Source organism: Oncorhynchus tshawytscha, unplaced genomic scaffold, assembly GCF_018296145.1.
Source record: "Oncorhynchus tshawytscha isolate Ot180627B unplaced genomic scaffold, Otsh_v2.0 Un_contig_1223_pilon_pilon, whole genome shotgun sequence".
Lineage (NCBI taxonomy): Eukaryota > Metazoa > Chordata > Actinopteri > Salmoniformes > Salmonidae > Oncorhynchus > Oncorhynchus tshawytscha.
Genome location: NW_024609622.1, coordinates 114,001 through 135,000, shown reverse-complemented (window position 1 = coordinate 135,000; position 21,000 = coordinate 114,001). Strand labels below are relative to the sequence as shown.

General features: G+C 44.4%; 1 protein-coding gene across 3 annotated transcripts in view; it reads left to right on the top strand.

The window, feature by feature from the left end:
• Positions 1–11,338, top strand: part of LOC112238429 (epidermal growth factor receptor kinase substrate 8-like protein 1) — a 29,336-nt gene extending 17,998 nt beyond the window's left edge. For 2 of the 3 annotated variants that reach the window (XM_042316399.1, XM_042316398.1), the window contains exons 13-14: positions 4,592–4,757; positions 4,898–5,214. In XM_042316399.1, the coding sequence (XP_042172333.1) occupies positions 4,592–4,757; positions 4,898–5,213 (482 nt within the window). In that variant the 3' untranslated portion in view covers position 5,214. Of the gene's footprint in view, positions 1–4,591; positions 4,758–4,897; positions 5,215–5,475; positions 5,609–7,972 lie in introns of those variants that run through there. The other variant, XM_042316400.1, reaches the window with a different exon arrangement.
• Positions 11,339–21,000: the final 9,662 nt, after the last annotated feature.

The following is a 21,000-nucleotide window of genomic DNA, read 5'->3' as shown; positions in this document are numbered from 1 at the left end:
TGTTAACTCTTCATTTACATGACACTACAACATTCTATGACAGCCATGTTAACTCTTCATTTACATGACACTACAACATTATATGACAGCCATGTTAACTCTTCATTTACATGACACTACAACATTCTATGACAGCCATGTTAACTCTTCATTTACATGACACTACAACATTCTATGACAGCCATGTTAACTCTTCATTTACATGACACTACAACATTATATGACAGCCATGTTAACTCTTCATTTACATGACACTACAACATTCTATGACAGCTGTGTTAGCTCTTCATAGCTCACGAATCCAACTCAACCTGCTATACATGACTAATAAGCTGCTGCAGTAGTGAGGAGGCTGTACAGTATAACACTAACTCTGCATAGAATGTAACTGCTGTAACAAAGACATGACTGTCTTACAGACATAAAGTAACTACTATAATAAAGATATGTCTGTCTCATAGACATAAAGTAACCACTATAATAAAGATACAGTGGGGCAAAAAAGTATTTAGTCAGCCACCAATTGTGCAAGTTCTCCCACTTAAAAAGATGAGAGAGGCCTGTAATTTTCATCATAGGTACACTTCAACTATGACAGACAAAAGACCTGTAACTTCTTTTTTAAGAGGCTCCTCTGTCCTCCACTCGTTACCTGTATTAATGGCACCTGTTTGAACTTGTTATCAGTATAAAAGACACCTGTCCACAACCTCAAACAGTCACACTCCAAACTCCACTATGGCCAAGACCAAAGAGCTGTCAAAGGACACCAGAAACAAAATTGTAGACCTGAACCAGGCTGGGAAGACTGAATCTGCAATAGGTACGCAGCTTGGTTTGAAGAAATCAACTGTGGGAGCAATTATTAGGAAATGGAAGACATACAAGACCACTGATAATCTCCCTCGATCTGGGGCTGCACGCAAGATCTCACCCCGTGGGGTCAAAATGATCACAAGAACGGTGAGCAAAAATCCCAGAACCACACGGGGGGACCTAGTGAATGACCTGCAGAGAGCTGGGACCAAAGTAACAAAGCCTACCATCAGTAACATACTACGCCGCCAGGGACTCAAATCCTGCAGTGCCAGACGTGTTCCCCTGTTTAAGCCAGTACATGTCCAGGCCCGTCTGAAGTTTGCTAGAGAGCATTTGGATGATCCAGAAGAAGATTGGGAGAATGTCATATGGTCAGATGAAACCAAAATATAACTTTTTGATAAAAACTCAACTCTTCATGTTTGGAGGACAAAGAATGCTGAGTTGCATCCAAAGAACACCATACCTACTGTGAAGCATGGGGGTGGAAACATCATGCTTTAGGGCTGTTTTTCTGCATAGGGACCAGGACGACTGATCCGTGTAAAGGAAAGAATGAATGGGGCCATGTATCGTGAGATTTTGAGTGAACACCTCCTTCCATCAGCAAGGGCATTGAAGATGAAACGTGGCTGGGTCTTTCAGCTTGACAATGATCCCAAACACACCGCCCGGGCAACGAAGGAGTGGCTTCGTAAGAAGCATTTCAAGGTCCTGGAGTGGCCTAGCCAGTCTCCAGATCTCAACCCCATAGAAAATCTTTGGAGGGAGTTGAAAGTCCATGTTGCCCAGCAACAGCCCCAAAACCTCAATGCTCTAGAGGAGATCTGCATGGAGGAATGGGCCAAAATACCAGCAACAGTGTGTGAAAACCTTGTGAAGACTTACAGAAAACGTTTGACCTCTGTCATTGCCAACAAAGGGTATATAACAAAGTATTGAGATAAACTTTTGTTCTTGACCAAATACTTATTTTCCACCATAATTTGCAAATAAATTCATTAAAAATCCTACAATGTGATTTTCTGGATTTTTTTTCTCATTTTGTCTGTCATAGTTGAAGTGTACCTATGATGAAAATTACAGGCCTCTCTCATCTTTTTAAGTGGGAGAACTTGCACAATTGGTGGCTGACTTGTAATACTTGTTTGCCCCACTGTATGTCTGTCTTATAGACATAATGTAAACACTATAACTAATATATGACTGTCTTATAGACATAATGTAACTGCTGTTACAAAGATATGACTGTCTTATAGACATAAAGTAACTGAAATACTCATGACACATAAAAAGGTATCTAGTTAGCCTGGCTAGCTGTAGTCTATACTAACTGGCTACTTAGCTAGCAATGATGATGACCTCATATACACTATAACGGCACCACATGACTTTATCCCCTGACAGACAGCATGTCATAGACACCATGTACTGGTAATCCTCACTTGTTTTCTGCAGCACAAATACAGCTAAACATGGTGCAACTTGGAACTTGTCTTGATACTTCTGAGGAGAACTCACAAACTATCTGTTCTCTGTCTTCACCTCACTATTTATGTGCAGGTTGAATAACGATTAGTTATTTTTGAACGACCACTTTTACTGACTCGAGAGTCACGATTTTTCTTTTTTGTGACTCTTTTATTTTAGTCGTCTGTTTGACCTGCTAGTACTGGCCTCAATGAGTCCTACAGCAGGATTAATACACGCCCCTCCAGCTCAGCGGCTCCAGAGATGTACACCGACCACCAACTGTCTGTCATCATGTCCTCAGGGAAATAAATCGTGAGCATAGAGAAGAAAAAGACATGTTTAGAACTAATCATTGATCGCATGGTGCAAAAATGAAGGCAAATGATTGATTATTGAATGGTATGGTGGACCTACCTTAGTAGAACCAAAACATACACAGCCTCTGCTCAACAAACCCAACTGGAGAATGAATCGTTTAGGGGCTGCATTTCACGAACCACATTGTGCTGATCACCCTCATGGCAGTCAAGTCGTTCTCAATCTAGTCCAAGAGTCGTTCACAATCTAGTCCAAGAGTCGTTCACAATCTAGTCCAAGAGTCGTTCACAATCTAGTCCAAGAGTCGTTCACAATCTAGTCCAAGAGTCGTTCACAATCTAGTCCAAGAGTCGTTCACAATCTAGTCCAAGAGTCGTTCACAATCTAGTCCAAGAGTCGTTCACAATCTAGTCCAAGAGTCGTTCACAATCTAGTCCAAGAGTCATTCACAATCTAGTCCAAGAGTCATTCACAATCTAGTCCAAGAGTCGTTCACAATCTAGTCCAAGAGTCATTCACAATCTAGTCCAAGAGTCGTTCACAATCTAGTCCAAGAGTCGTTCACAATCTAGTCCAAGAGTCATTCACAATCTAGTCCAAGAGTCATTCACAATCTAGTCCAAGAGTCATTCACAATCTTGTCCAAGAGTCGTTCACAATCTTGTCCAAGAGTCGTTCACAATCTAGTCCAAGAGTTGTTCACAATCTAGTCCAAGAGTTGTTCACAATCTAGTCCAAGAGTCGTTCACAATCTAGTCCAAGGGTCGTTCACAATCTAGTCCAAGAGTCGTTCACAATCTAGTCCAAGAGTCATTCACAATCTAGTCCAAGAGTCATTCACAATCTAGTCCAAGAGTCATTCACAATCTAGTCCAAGAGTCGTTCACAATCTAGTCCAAGAGTCGTTCACAATCTAGTCCAAGAGTCGTTCACAATCTAGTCCAAGAGTCGTTCACAATCTAGTCCAAGAGTCGTTCACAATCTAGTCCAAGAGTAGACCTCGTTTCAAATATATCAAGAATGTTTTTATTTGTATGTTTAGCAATCAATAAACATAGATGTTTTAAACCTTTGACATGTCTCAGTCACACAGCTCCAATAAGCCCCTTATGGTGAACAACATGTGAATGAGAGGCTTATAGAATCATTACTTTTTTGAGTTTTCAGTTCATTGTTCGCCAGTAGAGGGTCCTGCATGCTCTGGGCATTACTGACTCAAATGAACCTAATGAGTCAAAACATTTGTTCTTTTGACTGAACGAGTCTGAAAGATACGAGTCAGTAAAAAGAGCCAAACTTTCCATCACTGCAACTCACTGCCTGGAGGCGGGACTTACAACCAACAGGTGGGAGAGAATGCCTCTGATTGGGTAGAAAGTTAGGGGTGATTGACTGATGAGCTGTCAGGCATTCTAAATAAAGGGACAAACTAGGGGTGTATAGAGAAATACTAAATCTGAATGGGTGGCTGTTTTAACAATCCTATTCCCTACATAGTGTACTACTCTTTTTTTTACAATTCAATACCAGAATAATGCACTATATAGGGAATAGGGTGCAATTTGGGACTCAGAACAGCACTACCCTTATCAGGCACTCTGTGTTTTCTGTTCATAGCACTGCAGACCGGCTGGCTACTTCTAAAGGTTTAGTGGTTGTGTTATACCTGCATGTTCTGTATCATGTTGCTAAGCCTCCTGATAATATCCACCCATTCTAGATCCCTCTGTAAAATGGGTTAAATGACTACAATATAGTCAATGTAATGTCTAGCCCTAAAGCTGTGTAGTCCAAGTCAATGTAGTCAATGTAATATCTAACCCTAAAGCTGTGTAGTCCAAATCAATGTAGTCTGTGTGTGTGTGTGTGTGTGTGATAGAATACATGTTTATAAGTGAGAACATGCTTGTAAACAGTGTGTGTACACAGTATGTGCACATTCTTCACTGACATTAAATGTGTGTGTGACCCCTGTACACAGGCTTTATGGTGAACGATGAGCTCCTCCAGCGGCTGGCCAACGGCAGGGCGGGCTCCATCCGTCCCCTAGTGATCCCCCGCACCACAGACACCTCGGCCCCCCTGGACTACCACTCCCCTCCTGCGGAGGTAGAGGGCTGGCTGAGAGGGAAGGGCTTCACTGAGCCGTGAGTGGATGTAGTAGAGCTAGTTCAGTCTACTACAGTATACTTGATATACACTATACTTCTGTCACACGTCTATCCTTTCTAGCATGGCCATAATTAAGACCACCTTACCTTACTCTGCCCTATCTCTCTCCATTCAGGACAGTAACACTTCTGACCACATTACTCTGCCTTATCTCTCTCTCTATTCCATACAGTAACACTTCTGACCACCTTACTGTCCCTTATCTCTCTCCATTCAGGACAGTAACACTTCTGACCACCTTACTGTCCCTTATCTCTCTCTCTCCATTCAGGACAGTAACACTTCTGACCACATTACTCTGCCTTATCTCTCTCTCCATTCAGGACAGTAACACTTCTAACCACCTTACTGTCCCTTATCTCTCTCCATTCAGGACAGTAACACTTCTGACCACCTTACTGTCCCTTATCTCTCTCCATTCAGGACAGTAACACTTCTGGACAGTAACACTTCTGAACACCTTACTGTCCCTTATCTCTCTCCATTCAGGACAGTAACACTTCTGACCACCTTACTGTCCCTTATCTCTCTCCATTCAGGACAGTAACACTTCTGACCACCTTACTGTCCCTTATCTCTCTCCATTCAGGACAGTAACACTTCTGACCACCTTACTGTCCCTTATCTCTCTCTCCATTCAGGACAGTAACACTTCTGACCACATTACTGTTCCTTATCTCTCTCTCCATTCAGGACAGTAACACTGCTGGGGAGACTTACTGGTGCTGAGCTATTTGCCCTGAGTAAAGAGGACCTGCGTATGTTTTCACCAGAGGAGGGTGCCAGAGTGTACAGCCAGATGATGGTGCAGAAGGCTTTACTGGAGGTACAAGCACCCCTATTAACTCGCAACCCCCTTGACTGGCAACTCCAATGACTGGCAACCCTATTGACTGGCAACCCCATTGACTGGCAACCCCATTGACTGGCAACTCCATTGACTGGTAACCCCATTGACTGACAACCCCATTGACTGGCAACCCTATTGACTGGCAGCCTCATACACTGGCAGCCTCATACACTGGCAACCCCATTGACTGGCAACTCCATTGACTGACAACCCCATTCACTGACAACCCCATTGACTGGCAACCCCAATGACTGACAACCCCATTGACTGGCAACCCCATTGACTGACAACCCCATTGACTGACAACCCCATTGAATGACAACCCCATTGACTGACAACCCCATTGACTGGCAACCCTATTGACTGGCAGCCTCATACACTGGCAGCCTCATACACTGGCAACCCCATTCTCATCACAACTCTTATAGTGTTGTATCAAAACACATCACTTCCTCATTAATCCTCTTATTTCTCATTTCCCTCTGTTTCCTTCTCTTCTGGTTGACACAACTCTCACATTATAGATAGATCCTTGATTCCCATGCTTTTTTCTCTCTTCTCTTCTCTCCCTCCTTCTCTCCCGCTCTCTTTCCTCTTCCCTCCCTCCTTCTCTCCCTCTCTCTCCTCTTCCCTCCCTCCTTCTCTCCCACTCTCTCTCCTCTTCTCTCCCTCCTTCTCTCCCCTCTTCCCTCCCTCCTTCTCCTCTCTCCTCTTCCCTCACTCCTCTCTCCTTTTCCTCTCTCTCTTCTTCCCTCCCTCCTTCTCCTCTCTCTCCTCTTCCCTCCCTGCTTCTCCTCTCTCTCTTCTCTTCCCTCCCTCCTTCTCCTCTCACTCCTCTTCCCTCCCTCCTTCTCCTCTCACTCCTCTTCCATCCCTCCTTCTCCCCTCTCTCTCTCTTCCCTCCCTCCTTCTCCCCTCTCTCTCCTTCCCCTCTCCCTCCTCCCTGCTTCTCCTCTCTCCTCTCTCTCTCTCCCTCCCTCCTCTCTCCCTCTCTCCCTCCTCTTCTCTCCTTCTCTCCCCTCTTCCCTCCCTCCTTCTCCTCTCTCCTCTTCCCTCTCTCCTCTCTCCTTTTCCTCTCTCTCTTCTTCCCTCCCTCCTTCTCCTCTCTCTCCTCTTCCCTCCCTGCTTCTCCTCTCTCTCCTCTTCCCTCCCTCCTTCTCCTCTCACTCCTCTTCCCTCCCTCCTTCTCCTCTCACTCCTCTTCCCTCCCTCCTTCTCCCCTCTCTCCTCCCTCCTTCTCCTCTCTCTCCTCCTCTTCCCTCCCTCCTTCTCTCTCCTCTTTCCTATTCAGTGTGACTGGGAGTCTCTGGGAGTTTCTGGGTGTAGATGAATTAATACTTCTAATGACGGACTGGTGTCAGATGTGTAACACATGAATCTCATACAATATATTGTTGGATGGACAAGGTTGTTTAAAATGTCGAGTTATGTTAAACGGACTATACTTTCTGTTTTTTTTAATGAAGGGAGTGAAGTGAGTCATTTTCCATTTTGGAATCTAACCAATATATTGTAGAACCTTAATCCAACACCTAGAGACTTCCTCAAGAGGTTCAGACCTATTGGTGTAATGGTTAGGGTGTTAGCTTGACAGTCACTGGACCAGGGTTAGAGTCCCGGTTTGGGCTACCCCTGAATTTGCTACACTGTGGCCAGGACTACATGTCAGAAGGGGGATGACTCAAGGAAAGCACCTCCATCGGAGAGGTGTGTACACATGAGGGACTTGGTAAAGCGTGGGGATACACTCTCCAGAAGGAAGGGGGTAATGACCTTTACGCCAAGAGGTCTGAACCTCTTGACGAGGTTGCTAGGTGTTGGCTGGACTTGGGTTGGAGTCCCAGTCTGGGCTTCCCCCTGAGTTCACTACAATATCACAGCACATACTGTCTCACTGGAAGTGAGAGTAGTTCACTCACATTTTATAATCTGACCAACCAGTAGTGACTTGACCTTTCATTACTGTGCTTTGCTACAGACTAGCTTCTTAATGTTAGCAAAGTAACTACTAGCTCCTTAACGTCAGCAAAGTAACTCTACTAGCTCCTTAACGTTAGCAAAGTAACTCTACTAGCTCCTTAACGTCAGCAAAGTAACTCTACTAGCTTCTTAACGTCAGCAAAGTAACTCTACTAGCTCCTTAACGTTAGCAAAGTAACTCTACTAGCTTCTTAACGTCAGCAAAGTAACTACTAGCTCCCTAATGTTAGCAAAGTAACTACTAGCTCCCTAATGTTAGCAAAGTAACTACTAGCTCCCTAATGTTAGCAAAGTAACTACTAGCGCCTTAACAGACTATTTCTTCCTTTCTTTCTCGGTCTCTCTCTCCATTTCTATTAGGATGTCCGCAAATCTACAGAGCTGGAGACAATGATGGCGAAACAGAAACAAAAAGCAGACTTCCAACTGGAGAGCAGGAGGCTGTGACCAAGAACAAGCTATACACATGTATATCACTGAAACACAGATATCACTGGTTGATGGATGCCAACACAATAACATTACTGTCACTGTTTAAGAGGACACACAAACTCACTAACATTGTCTGTATGGAGACTCTGATACAAAGATTTCACTTTTAAAGGGTAGTTCACCCAAACTATAAAATTACTTGCTTTCTTAAGGCATCCGCATGCTTCCCAGCCAAAACAGTTCGGAACAGTTTGTGCTTATATTATGATGACATTTTGTGACGTTGTTTGTTTTGGACATTGGTGAAGGTTGTTTAGGCTGTTCAGGCACAACATTTTTCTGGATGCAAGCAGAAGTTTTGAGCCGAAGTCTACGCCCCTTCGTCCGTGATTGGTCAACAGTAGGGATTTTTCAATGAAGTCTTTGTTGTCATTCAACGAGAGATGACTCATTTTCATGCAAGAGTTTGAGAAATACTGCACCAAACATCTTTAGATGGACAATTGCATGACTAAGATCTGAAAAAATGTCAAAATTAATGACAGATTTCTTGAGTTACAGTATCTTAGAACAAATCTGACTATTTTGAGGAGGTGTATACTGGTTACGGCATCTCAAAATGGACAAACAGTACTGTTGCCGATTTTTTTGTTCAGTTCGGCTAGCCGAGTTCAGCTAGGCGCCAGCCAAACTGAAGCCTGCTGGCGCCTTTACCCTGTAAGCAGTCTATCACATTTTAGGAGAAGACCCAGAAGCATACAGTGTCGAAGTAACACAAGTTTATTACTAGAACAGGGGGCAGGCAAAACGACAGATCAAGGGCAGGCAGGGGTCAGTAATCCAGATTAGAGTCCCTAAGGTAAAGAACAGCAGGCAGTCTCGGGTTCAGGTAAGGCAGAGGTCAATAATCCAATGTGGTGTGACAAGGTACAGAAAGGCAGGGTCAGGGCAGGCAGAAAGGTAAAAAAAACGGGAAAACTAGAAAACCGAAACTAGAACAAGACAGGAGCAAGGGGAAAAGCTGTAAGTTTGATGAATAAAGCGAGCTGGCAACAGACAAACAGAACACAGGTATAAATACACTGAGGATAATGGGGAAGATGGGTGACACCTGAGGGGGTGGAGACAAGCACAAAGACAGGTGGAACAGATCAGGGTGTGACACGTATAGGTTATATGTTAATGTTGCACATTTACCTTGCTGCTGTTTGACCTGGTTACGGTTAGACAGGATGACTTCAAGGTTATATGTTAATGTTGTACATTTCCCCTGCTGCTGTTCAACCTTTAAAAAAATAAAAATATTTTACCTTTATTTAACCAGGCAAGTCAGTTAAGAACACATTCTTATTTTCAATGACGGCCTGGGAACAGTGGGTTAACTGCCTGTTCAGGGGCAGAACAGATTTGTACCTTGTCAACTCGGGGGTTTGAACTCGTTTGAACTAGTCCAACACTCTAACCACTAGGCTACCCTGCCGCCCCACCTGGTTATGGTTAGACAGGATGACTTCTAGGTTATATGTTAATGTTACACATTTCCCCAAATTAGGGGAGGGAATAAGTAGGAAATCTGGGAATCATCCAAAGGAAAAGCACTTCATGATGACAGAAGTGAGTATTATGGGGCGAGAGTCATTTTGTTAAGTTACCTTTGCTTTCTTGGGTACAAGAACAATGGTGGACATCTTGAAGCAAGTGGGGCCATGATTGGGAGTCCCATAGAGTGGTGCACAATTGCCCAGCGTCGTCCGGGTTTGGCTGGTGTACGCCGTCATTGTACATAAGAATTTGTTCTTAACTGACTTGCCTAGTTAAATAATAGTTAAATTATATTAAATACCTTATTCATGTTGGCCATGGAGAAGGAGAGCCCACAGTCCTTGGTAGCGGGCCGCGTCGACAGCACTGTATTATCCTCAAAGCAGGCGAAGAAGGTGTTTAGCTTGTACGGAAGCAAAACGTCTGTGTCCGCAACGTGGCTAGTTTTTACTTCGTAATCCTGTCACATACGTATCGTGTCTGAACCGTTGAATTGCGACACCACTTTATTTCTAAACTGACGTTTTGCCTGTTTGATTGCCTTACGGAGGGAATAACTACAGTTTTTGTATTCGGCCATATTCCTAGTCAACTTGCCATGGTTAAATGCAATGGTTTTCAATTTCAGTTTTGTGTGAACGCTGCCCTCTATCCACGGTTTCTGGTTTGGGTAGGTGTTAATAGTCCCAGTGGGTACAACATCTCCTATACACTTCCTGATGAACTCAGTCACTGTATCCATGTATTCGTCAATGTTATTCTTTGAGGCTACCTGGAACACATCAGGTATTCTAGGTGGGGTGAACAAAATGACTTGCGTTTCTGTATGTTATCACAATCACACAATGAGTAGTTCATCATGAAACAAACACCCCCACCTTTCTTCTTCCAGGAGAGTTCTTTACTCCTGTCTGAGAACCCAGCTGGCTGTGTAGGCAAAGACAGTATATCCCGAGAGAGCCATGTTTCTGTGAAACATAGGATGTTACGATCCCTGATGTTTCTCTGGAAGGAGATTCTTGCCCTGAGCTTGTCTACTTTGTTATCCAGAGACTGATCTTTAGATAGTAATATACTCGAAAGCGGTGGATGGTGTGCGCGCCTACTGAGTCGGACTAAAAGTCCACTCCGAATACCTCTTCTCCATCGCTGTGTTTTGGATCAGCCTCTGGAATCAGTTCAATTGCCCTGGGGGGGTACAGTACAAAAACATGATCCAATTCGTATAGTTTAGGTGTAGTTTCGATGGGCCGGCTGAGCAGGTTGACTGGAATCCGTTTGTTTCCCGCTCATCAACTTGGATAGAGTCAAGGATATGTTTTGCATTATTCTAGTGTTTTCGTTTCCCTGAGATACATGTGATTAGTAACAGAGTTATAGTAAATTAACAGCTTCTTTTTACAGTGTAAAACATAAAAGAGAATGGTATCACAGTCAAATTATTAACATGAGCGTCAACGCCCCACTAAATATTTAGAATGAAATCATTGGTTTTGAAAATGTATCTCACCCTTTCCGCAGAGAAATGTCTTATAAAAAATAATGTATTTTTTTATAGTCTTTCCTACAATGGTATGTTATAAACATTGTAGGCCTCCAACTGCAGGCCTCCAAGGTTTTTACATAAAACACTCGTGATGCATGTTTAAATATTAGTCAATTAATTCTAACATGTCTTAAATTAATTCTAACATGTCTTAAAAAAGGTTGTACTAAAAATTTTGGAATTCAATAAAAGCAATTGAAAAACTGTATCTCACCCTTTAATGATGGGAAATGTATTTTACATCGTCACCCCACTCTGTCGCGAACAAAAAAGACACGGAAAATCAGGGTGCGTGCGTGAGTGTGCGTGTGACGGGGCAGCAGGAGTGTGTGTGCGTTTCAAAAACAAAAAGGGCTGTGTGTGTGTGTGTGTGTTCAACAGGGCCCAAACATGTAGCCCCATCCTATAGGGAGGGGGATCGTTTGAAACCAAGGTGTGCACTATCATGCATACGGCATGTCAAGATATCTGCCGTCCGCCCGGGGTTAAACATTGATATCTGTAATCAGCGCCCGGTGCCCCCCACCCCGGTTGTAGACAGAATGTCTCGACATCCCCTCCTGTTGTTTGAATTCACCGCCTTTGTTCTCTAAACCAAATATACAGGGTGTTGCAAACATGATATCTCCCCAAAAAATGCCACCACGGCCCTGTAAATTCATTCCGTACTTTCGCTAGTTAGGGACAGAAGCGAGTCTAGTGGAGCATATACTTTAACACTATGTTACCACAGCTTTAGCGCAAACCCACAGCCCCGAATATTTAGCTGCCAGGACAGATTAAAAAAATATATTCATGCATTAGACTGTGCATTATATGCTGTCGTAATAGGGTTGAGGATCAGATCAAGCTGTCACGATCGTCGTAAGAAGCGGCCCAAAGCGCGAAAACACGAAGTAAATTGAACAAGACAACAAATGAACAACGACCGTGACGCTATATTTTTTTTTGAAAAAATAATTTATTACCATCTATACCATTCATACTTTACAAAATCATAATTCTCATTCATTCTTAATTAATTCTATTTACAAAAACATCAAACAAAAACAAACCTCAGGGGAGCATCGTCCCTCCCCGTCATACCTAACCAATACCTAACCCTTTCCCTATCTCCCCATCCCTAATCCCCCCTTCCACCTCTCCCGTGCCGCATGCTGCCCCCACTTCCTCTCCTCCCTCTTCATCCTCCCCCTCAAATCACCTTCCACCCTCCTCACTATCCCTTCCACCCCCCAATCTCTCCCTGTCTTGACTAAATTCTGCCTGGCTTCCCACAGTCCCCTTTTAAAGAGACTCATGAGAAGCCAGAGCAGAAACCTGTCCCTATCCGTTCCCCTCACTCTCCCTACACCTCTCTCTAGCCTTGCCCATGTCAACACGAAGTCACTCCTAACCACACCTAGCAACACCCGTGCCCTAGCCCATACTAGTCCGGCAAAGGCACAGTCCCAGAAGGCATGGTGCACAGTCTCCTCCCTGCCACAAGCAGATCTTGGACAGGTGGGGGATCGCGACAAACTATGCCGGTACATGATGGAACGTACCGGCAAGCACTTGTGGAGGCTCAACCAATTCAGGTCCTTGAGCCTGTTGTCCAGGCCCCGCGCCTGCACTCCCTCCCAGACCACTGACGAGATGCCCGCTACAGGCGCAGGACTCCCTGCCTGCCTGACCTCCTCGTACAGGTGCCTGTGGTCTAAACCTACTCGGGCAACTTCAACCTCGGGGTGCGCACGCAGCCACTTGGCCGCATGGCCAAAGTGCCACGGCAGCTGTTCCGCCCGAGGACCCGCGTTAGACCACACCATTACGCTTCTCGCCTGATACGAGAAGAACACCTGCAGGAAGTAACCGGACGGGTGTATAACCGGATGAGCAAGAAACAAAAATCGCATCCAGCTTGAGGGGGAGATGTGGTACCCCCCTACCTCCCTCCCTGATGGGACAGAGCATGCGCGCCCTGGCGACCCACTCGTACCTGCCACCCCACATGAACTGAAACACAAGCCTCACTAGAGACCTTCTCAGACAAGTTGGCAATGGGTAGATGTATGCCAAATACAAAAGAGATGGCAATACATCCAACTTTAGTACCAGGACCTTGCCCATAAAAGACAAATACCTAGCCTTCCACATTGCTAGCTTCTTCTGTACCACTGCGATACCCATGTTCCAGTTCAGCGTCGCTGAGCCAGAGGTCTCAAAATGTACCCCGAGAATCCTCAGGGCCCCCTCACAGAGAGATAACCCCCCGGGCACATCCGTCCTACCGTGCCATCTTCCGAAATACTTAACGGAAGACTTTGCATGATTCAGAACCGCCCCCGACGCTTGGGTGAAATCCCCAATGATGGCAAGAGACCTTGTCAGGCACGAGTCCTTGCACAACAGCGAGGAAGTGTCGTCGGCGTACTGCGTCATCTTAACACGCAGCCCACTGCTCCCAGGGATCAACAAGCCCTCCACCCCTGTGTCTGCCCTAATGGCAGCCCCCAGAAGCTCCATGTACAGAACGAAGAGGAGAGCCGAGAGTGGGCATCCCTGCCTGACCCCAGACGAGAGGTAAAAACGTCACCTAAGTGACTATTTACACTAACTCGACACCCCGCTCCGACATATAATGTACGAATCCATCCTATAAACTTCTCCCCAAATCCTAATCTACCTAACACCCTGAATAGAAAAGATCTATTCACGCGATCAAAAGCTTTCGCCTGATCTAGCGCTGCTACCATTAAAGGCAGCCCTCTATCTTCAACCCAAGCGATGGAATCCCTGATCAACTGTAGGTTCCATCTTATAGAGCGGCCCTCTACCCCGCACGTCTGATCCTCGTGGACGACGTAGGGAAGGGCTGTGCGCAACCGGTCTGCTAAAACCTTTGCAAAAATCTTGTAATCTACGCACAGCATGGTCAATGGCCGCCAGTTGCCAAGGTCAGTTGCTTCCCCCTTCTTATAAAGAAGTGACAGCACACCAACAGCCATTGATCCCCCCGGGACCCCCGTCTCAAGGATGGCCTTCAAGACTTCGAGAACCACTGGTCCAAGTATACCCCAAAACTTGAGGTAAAACTCAGCCGGCAGCCCATCCATCCCAGGCACCTTCCCTTTTCCCATCCTCCTAAGAGCGCTCTCAACCTCTTCTAGTGAGATCTGGGCCTCCATCACGTCTCTAATGTCCTCTGGCAACCGCCGGGACAAGTGTTCTAAAACACGTTTCCCTGCTCTACATCTATTTCCCTTTCCTTAAATAAACCTTGGAAATGATCAGTTGTCACCCTGACCATTTCCTCTGGTTTACTTACTATACTACCATTTTCTTCCCTAACTCCATGCATTACCTTCCTACTCTGCCTGGCCCTAACCGACTTAAAGAACATAGCGGAACAAGTCTCATTATGTTCTAGAAAGCCACTATGCGCACGCTTCAGGAAAGCTCGAGCCTTCTGCTCCTGCAGCTCCCTGAGCTGCGCCTTTAGGGCTGCGAATCTCTCCCAGTCAATCGACCCGCCGAGGTTGCCTGCCTCGTACTCGAGTTCAATGAACCTTTGGATACAATCCACCTCCCTCCTTTCCTCCCTTTTTTTCCTTCTACAATATCCTATTATAAAAGCCCTAATCCTCACCTTAACTAAATCCCACCACTCTAACACCCCCTCGCACATGGACCGGAGGCCGTCAAGCCTCCGAAAGAAACAAAAAAATGCATCAACGAAAGCCTGCTCCTCCAGTATATCCCGATCTAACTTCCAGTACCCCCTACCGAAGAGGCAGACTGGCGACCCTACCTGCAGGAACACCCCGTCGTGATCCGTGAAGAAAACAGGCACCAGCCGCCCAGACAACTGACCCAAAGACCTGGATACAAAAATGTAGTCGAGCCTCCGCGCAACCCCCCTGGAGTTGCGCCATGTAGGACCGACCATTGCCGGAGTAGTGTGCAGGCCACCATCAACCAGACCATGGCAAGCCATTAGCCCAGTGATGGCGCCTGCACTGCTATCACCACCTACCCCTAAATCTATATTAAAATCCCCTCCTATCACCAAGTGCCTGTTTGTAACACACAGGGGCGCCAGACAGTCCACCATCTCCCTCCTGTCTGCCGCCACCTGTGGCCCATACACCCCAATTAACCTATATCTAGCTTCTCTATACTTTACATCTATCCCCAATACTCTACCCTGCATTATAACAAAAGTGCTCTCTACCTTAACCTCTCTATTCCCACACAGAATCCCTACTCCTGTTGAGTGCACCCCTCCTATGCCCCAAAAAGATTCCCCCTTATCCCACTCCCTCCTAAATCTACACACATCCCCACCATCCCTCAGGTGAACCTCCTGTAAAAAACAGAAATCAAACCCCACACCCTCTAAATAACAAAAAAACGCCCTCCTTTTAACATTATCCCTTAACCCCCTAACATTTAGACTAAAAAAAGAAACAGAACTATTCATTTAATTATTTACAACAAATAAACCCCAAAAACCAAAGAAAAACCAGGAGACTCACCCGATGCTCCCCTGGTCCATCTCCACCGGCGGGGACGTCCTCTCCACTCCTGACGCCCCCCCGTCCTCCTCCATCTCTCCAACCCAGGATGCAGGCAGTGTGTTAGGCAGGGTGCCCTGCACCCTGGGTTTCTCACCACCACCCACCCTCCCCCCCTCCCTGTTTGCCTCTGGGCCGTATGTAGGGGACCCCAACTCCTCACACAGGAGTTGGGATCCCTCTAGCACACCGCCCACAGACCCCTCACTGGAGTCATCCCCTACTAGGATGTAAGGGGCTGAGGCAAACAGGGAGACAGAGGCCAGCATAGAATGCCCACTCAGATCACCCCCTGACCAAACAAAACCTATAAACATACATAGCAAACTATGGTCAGGGTGTGACACAAACCTATTGGGAATTCTTGATCAATCAAAATGTACCTGTTTTCCGTATAGAATGACATGTATACAGATTATATTACAACTTGTTGTGTTTTGTCTTAGTGGTTGTTTCTTTACTAAATAGGTAAAAACTCAACAGTGTGTTAGTCTGAGAAACATTATTGAGCTGGTTGGCTTATTGTTGTTGAAAGCTTGAAATGTACACACATTGAGAAGTGATATTGCAGCAACAGTTTTTAAAGTGGGTAATTGTATCAAATATATATGCCTGAGAGAGAGAGAGAGAATATATTCCACACTTAAATAATAGGTCATCATTCACACACACACCGCCCTGTCTTCATAGTTTTGTCATAGCTTCTAATTATCGTTTCTAATCACAGATTGAATATAGATGGCCTTGGTTTCTAATCATACTTTCTAATCAATAAGCGGGTCATGTTGACCCTAAGAGGGCAGAAGCTATTGTTTACAAACAGTGTGAATAAAAAAAACTTGTTTCATTGTATAAATAGTCTTCATTTTTAAAAACATACATGTAAATACCTAGAATTAAAAAGACTGTGAAAAAACCTTGCTTGTTCTATTTCAGATCCGGATGTTGACGCCATAGAATTGTCGGGGTCAAGAAGGTTGGCCGCATCACAGAATAACGGGTCGTCGACCTCTGATGTCATTAAAAACAGGGATATCCTCCGCATTGGGTGTTTCATTGGGAATGTTCGGTGACCCGGAATCCCCCAGCTCTAGATGTATGTGGCCTTCTATGCCGTTTTTCGCCGGGGAGGAGTCTGATAGAAAATAATACATACAAAATAGGTTATTAAATATAAAAATATGTTAGATACATACCATGTCAAATACATTTAATGTATAATACTATATATTAACAATACATAGTTAAAATACCTCGGCTTTTTTGGCGCTGGCTGTTCTGACGAATCGTAGAAACCGCGGGGGCGTGACTTTTTACATCTAGTGTTTCCCTTTTCTGCAGAGCCGGTCTCGTGGGAGTCTGAAAAAACATTATTTGTTCTTGTTGTAACATATTCTATCAAAAGAGGTATAACTAATAAAAGACGTATAACTAATAACAAATGTATAATGGTCTCATACCGTCTCCATAGAGCGCCAGTTCTTGAATCGGTACATTTTCAGCCCTGTAGCCCTTCTTGGGCCGGGGTGATTCAGAGCAATGCACTTGGGCCACAGGTGTGCGTTGGTTGTTGGGACATGGAATGTGTAGCGAGTGGGTTGAGGTTCCCGGGGGAGTTGTCGGGACGTTTAAATTCTCTGTTCGCGGTGTGCTGGAAAAACCTTTCATACATAAAAGGCAGAATACTATCTGTTTCATTGGTTCCTCCGATGTTGTTCAGAGTCCCTAATGCATCCAAGTCACCCGTTGTGTCAGTTGTCCATCATACCTAAAAAAATAAAATAAAAAATCGTTGTCCCCTCGTTTAAAGCACAAATAACTCGTGTTTAATATTACAATAAAATCCAGACAATTTAGAGTCCAAATCTTAAAGCTGCGTAAATGATGGGGACCCTACAAACGTTAGAGAATATTAACAGTTATACGAAATATATACACTTCAACTTATATGTGCATTTGGACTGAAATACACAAATAACTCGTGTTTAATATTACAATAATATCACGATAATGTTCAAACAAAACTTTCAAAATATTTTTTCACTTACTCACCTCCAGAAATATCCATTAGGTGGGCTTCCTAATGTTATCTGTCCTGGGACTGCTGCCTGGTGTCTTACGAAGTCGTTCAGAGTGCACACTTTTCGTTTTTAAATATATAAATATTCTTGGGTATGTGATTATTTGGATTTACGCCGAAAATTGTGTGATCGTGAAGGGCTACGTAAAGGACAGGGCGCAGTTTGCTTCTGAGAATCCCCGTCTAACAGTCGCTTCCCAATCACTTATGTCCAGTAGCCTTCAGAAATATCCATTAGGAGGGATTCACAGAATATATTTTTTTAATCTCTCCTGGCAGCTAAATATTCGGGGCTGTGGGTTTGCGCTAAAGCTGTGGTAACATAGTGTTAAAGTATATGCTCCACTAGACTATGAATTTACAGGGCCGTGGTGGCATTTTTTGGGGAGATATCATGTTTGCAACACCCTGTATATTTGGTTTAGAGAACAAAGGCGGTGAATTCAAACAACAGGAGGGGATGTTGAGACATTCTGTCTACAACCGCGGTGGGGGGCACCGGGCGCTGATTACAGATATCAATGTTTAACCCCGGGCGGACGGCAGATATCTTGACATGCCGTATGCATGATAGTGCACACCTTGGTTTCAAACGATCCCCCTCCCTATAGGATGGGGCTACATGTTTGGGCCCTGTTGAACACACACACACACAGCCCTTTTTGTTTTTGAAACGCACACACACTCCTGCTGCCCCGTCACACGCACACTCACGCACGCACCCTGATTTTCCGTGTCTTTTTTGTTCGCGACAGAGTGGGGTGACGATGTAAAATACATTTTCCCATCATTAAAGGGTGAGATACAGTTTTTCAATTGCTTTTATTGAATTCCAAAATTTTTAGTACAACCTTTTTTAAGACATGTTAGAATTAATTTAAGACATGTTAGAATTAATTGACTAATATTTAAACATGCATCACGAGTGTTTTATGTAAAAACCTTGGAGGCCTGCAGTTGGAGGCCTACAATGTTTATAACATACCATTGTAGGAAAGACTATAAAATAATACATTATTTTTATAAGACATTTCTCTGCGACAGACCCTGGCGTGAGAGAAAAGACAGCTTCCCCTTTCATTAAAGGGTGAGATACATTTTCAAAACCAATGATTTCATTCTAAATATTTAGTACATACATTTTAACACACGTTATAATTCAACATTTTTACTATTTCTTACAGATAAAGGGTCCGGTTAGCCCTGACCATTATCCGTTTCCAATTCACCATCGCAAAGTCGCTTGCCCGCTCCATCGAAGCTCCGGACGTTTTCACTCCAGGGAAGATCCTCCTTCGGCCTTGTGAGTCCTGGGTATGCCCACAGCATTAATTAATAAGCTTGGTAGAAACTGTTTTAGCCATAAGTAAAGGCCTTTCATAAAGAGGCTGTCTTGATTGACTGTGACACATATTTAACACGTATTGCTTGTTACCTAAGGCTCTCTATGTCTGTACATATTGTGAAATGTGGTTTCCTGAAAGACCTTATTACACCCCGGTAAACCTGGCTGGAATCTGAAATGACCTTTAGGGGGGTTCTATCTTTTGGAGCTTTGACCTTTAGGGGGGTTCTAATCTCCCGGTGCATACATCCATAGGCTGGAGCCATCTGAAATGACCTTTAGGATCTTTTCTTTGGGGGTTCTAATCTCCCCGGTGCATACATCCATAGGCTGGAGCCATCTGAAATGACCTTTAGGATCTTTTCTTTGGGGGTTCTAATCTCCCCGGTGCATACATCCATAGGCTGGAGCCATCTGAAATGACCTTTAGGATCTTTTCTTTGGGGGTTCTAATCTCCCCGGTGCATACATCCATAGGCTGGAGCCATCTGAAATGACCTTTAGGATCTTTTCTTTGGGGGTTCTAATCTCCCCGGTGCATACATCCATAGGCTGGAGCCATCTGGAAGCTGTGCATGTACATATAAAGAGAACTAAATAGGAAACTCAACAGTGTGTTAGGCTGAGAAACATTATTTAGATGGCTGTTTAATTATTGTTGAAAGCTTGAAATGGACACAATGCCAAGGGACCTTGTATCTAACACCACACACCACACACACACACACACACACACACACACACACACACACACACACACACACACACACACACACACACACACACACACACACACACACACACACACACACACACACACACACACACACACACACACACACATTCCTGCTTCATAGATAGCAACCATAAGGACAATAAAACTGGGGGTGTGGGGCCATACTCTTTCAAAAGTTCAAACACAGAACCCCCCCAGTTCAACCAGGTCCCTAGACATCAATCAGCATGACAACTTCAAAGGATGCAATATAGATATAAAATAACACACCCTCTAACACATGACCACAGGAACAGGATGTCCTGGCCGGAGGCCCATATTTGGACATGTACACGTCATCATGGACACAGGGTCATAAATCAAAAATTTGACCCGTGCCGTCTACTTTATTCTCTCTGTGGGTAAAAACAGAAAAGCATTTAACTGTATAATATAACTGTAGCTATGTGGTCTTTACTTGAGTGTGTTTCAGCAGGATGAGGTCAGAGAGATGCTTCCAAGTCAGTATTTTTCTGAACTCATAAAATCCTTCACACAATCTGATGGGATGGATGTTCAACCCCATTAAAATGACCATAAGGTTTATATAGTACCTTTACGTTAAGATCTCATAGATCTGTTCATGGCAAAGCAGGTCAATTAATTCAATTAATTTATTCTTAAAGAATATAACTTATAAATCATGAGCCTCATCTTGAGGAGTCACCTGTCACAGTATAAAAAAATAGTATGGGTGCTGAGGATCAGTTTAGCCTTTTAGATCAAAATGAATCAGATTACATGGACAGGGGAACCTGATCCTAGATCAAAATGAATCAGATTACATGGAGAGGAGGACCTGATCCTAGATCATAATGAATCATATTACAATCATATTACATGGAGTGGAGGACCTGATCCTAGATCATAATGAATCAGATTACATGGAGAGGAGGACCTGATCCTAGATCATAATGAATCAGATTACATGGAGAGAAGGACCTGATCCTAGATCATAATGAGTCAGATTACATGGAGAGGAGGACCTGATACTGTAGTCCATTTCTAGTACACTGCCTTTATGGAGAAGTGGATTCACCATGACCAAGACACGGAACACATACTGTTGTAAAGTCTAGATACCGCAGGTGTTTACTGCCATCTAGTGG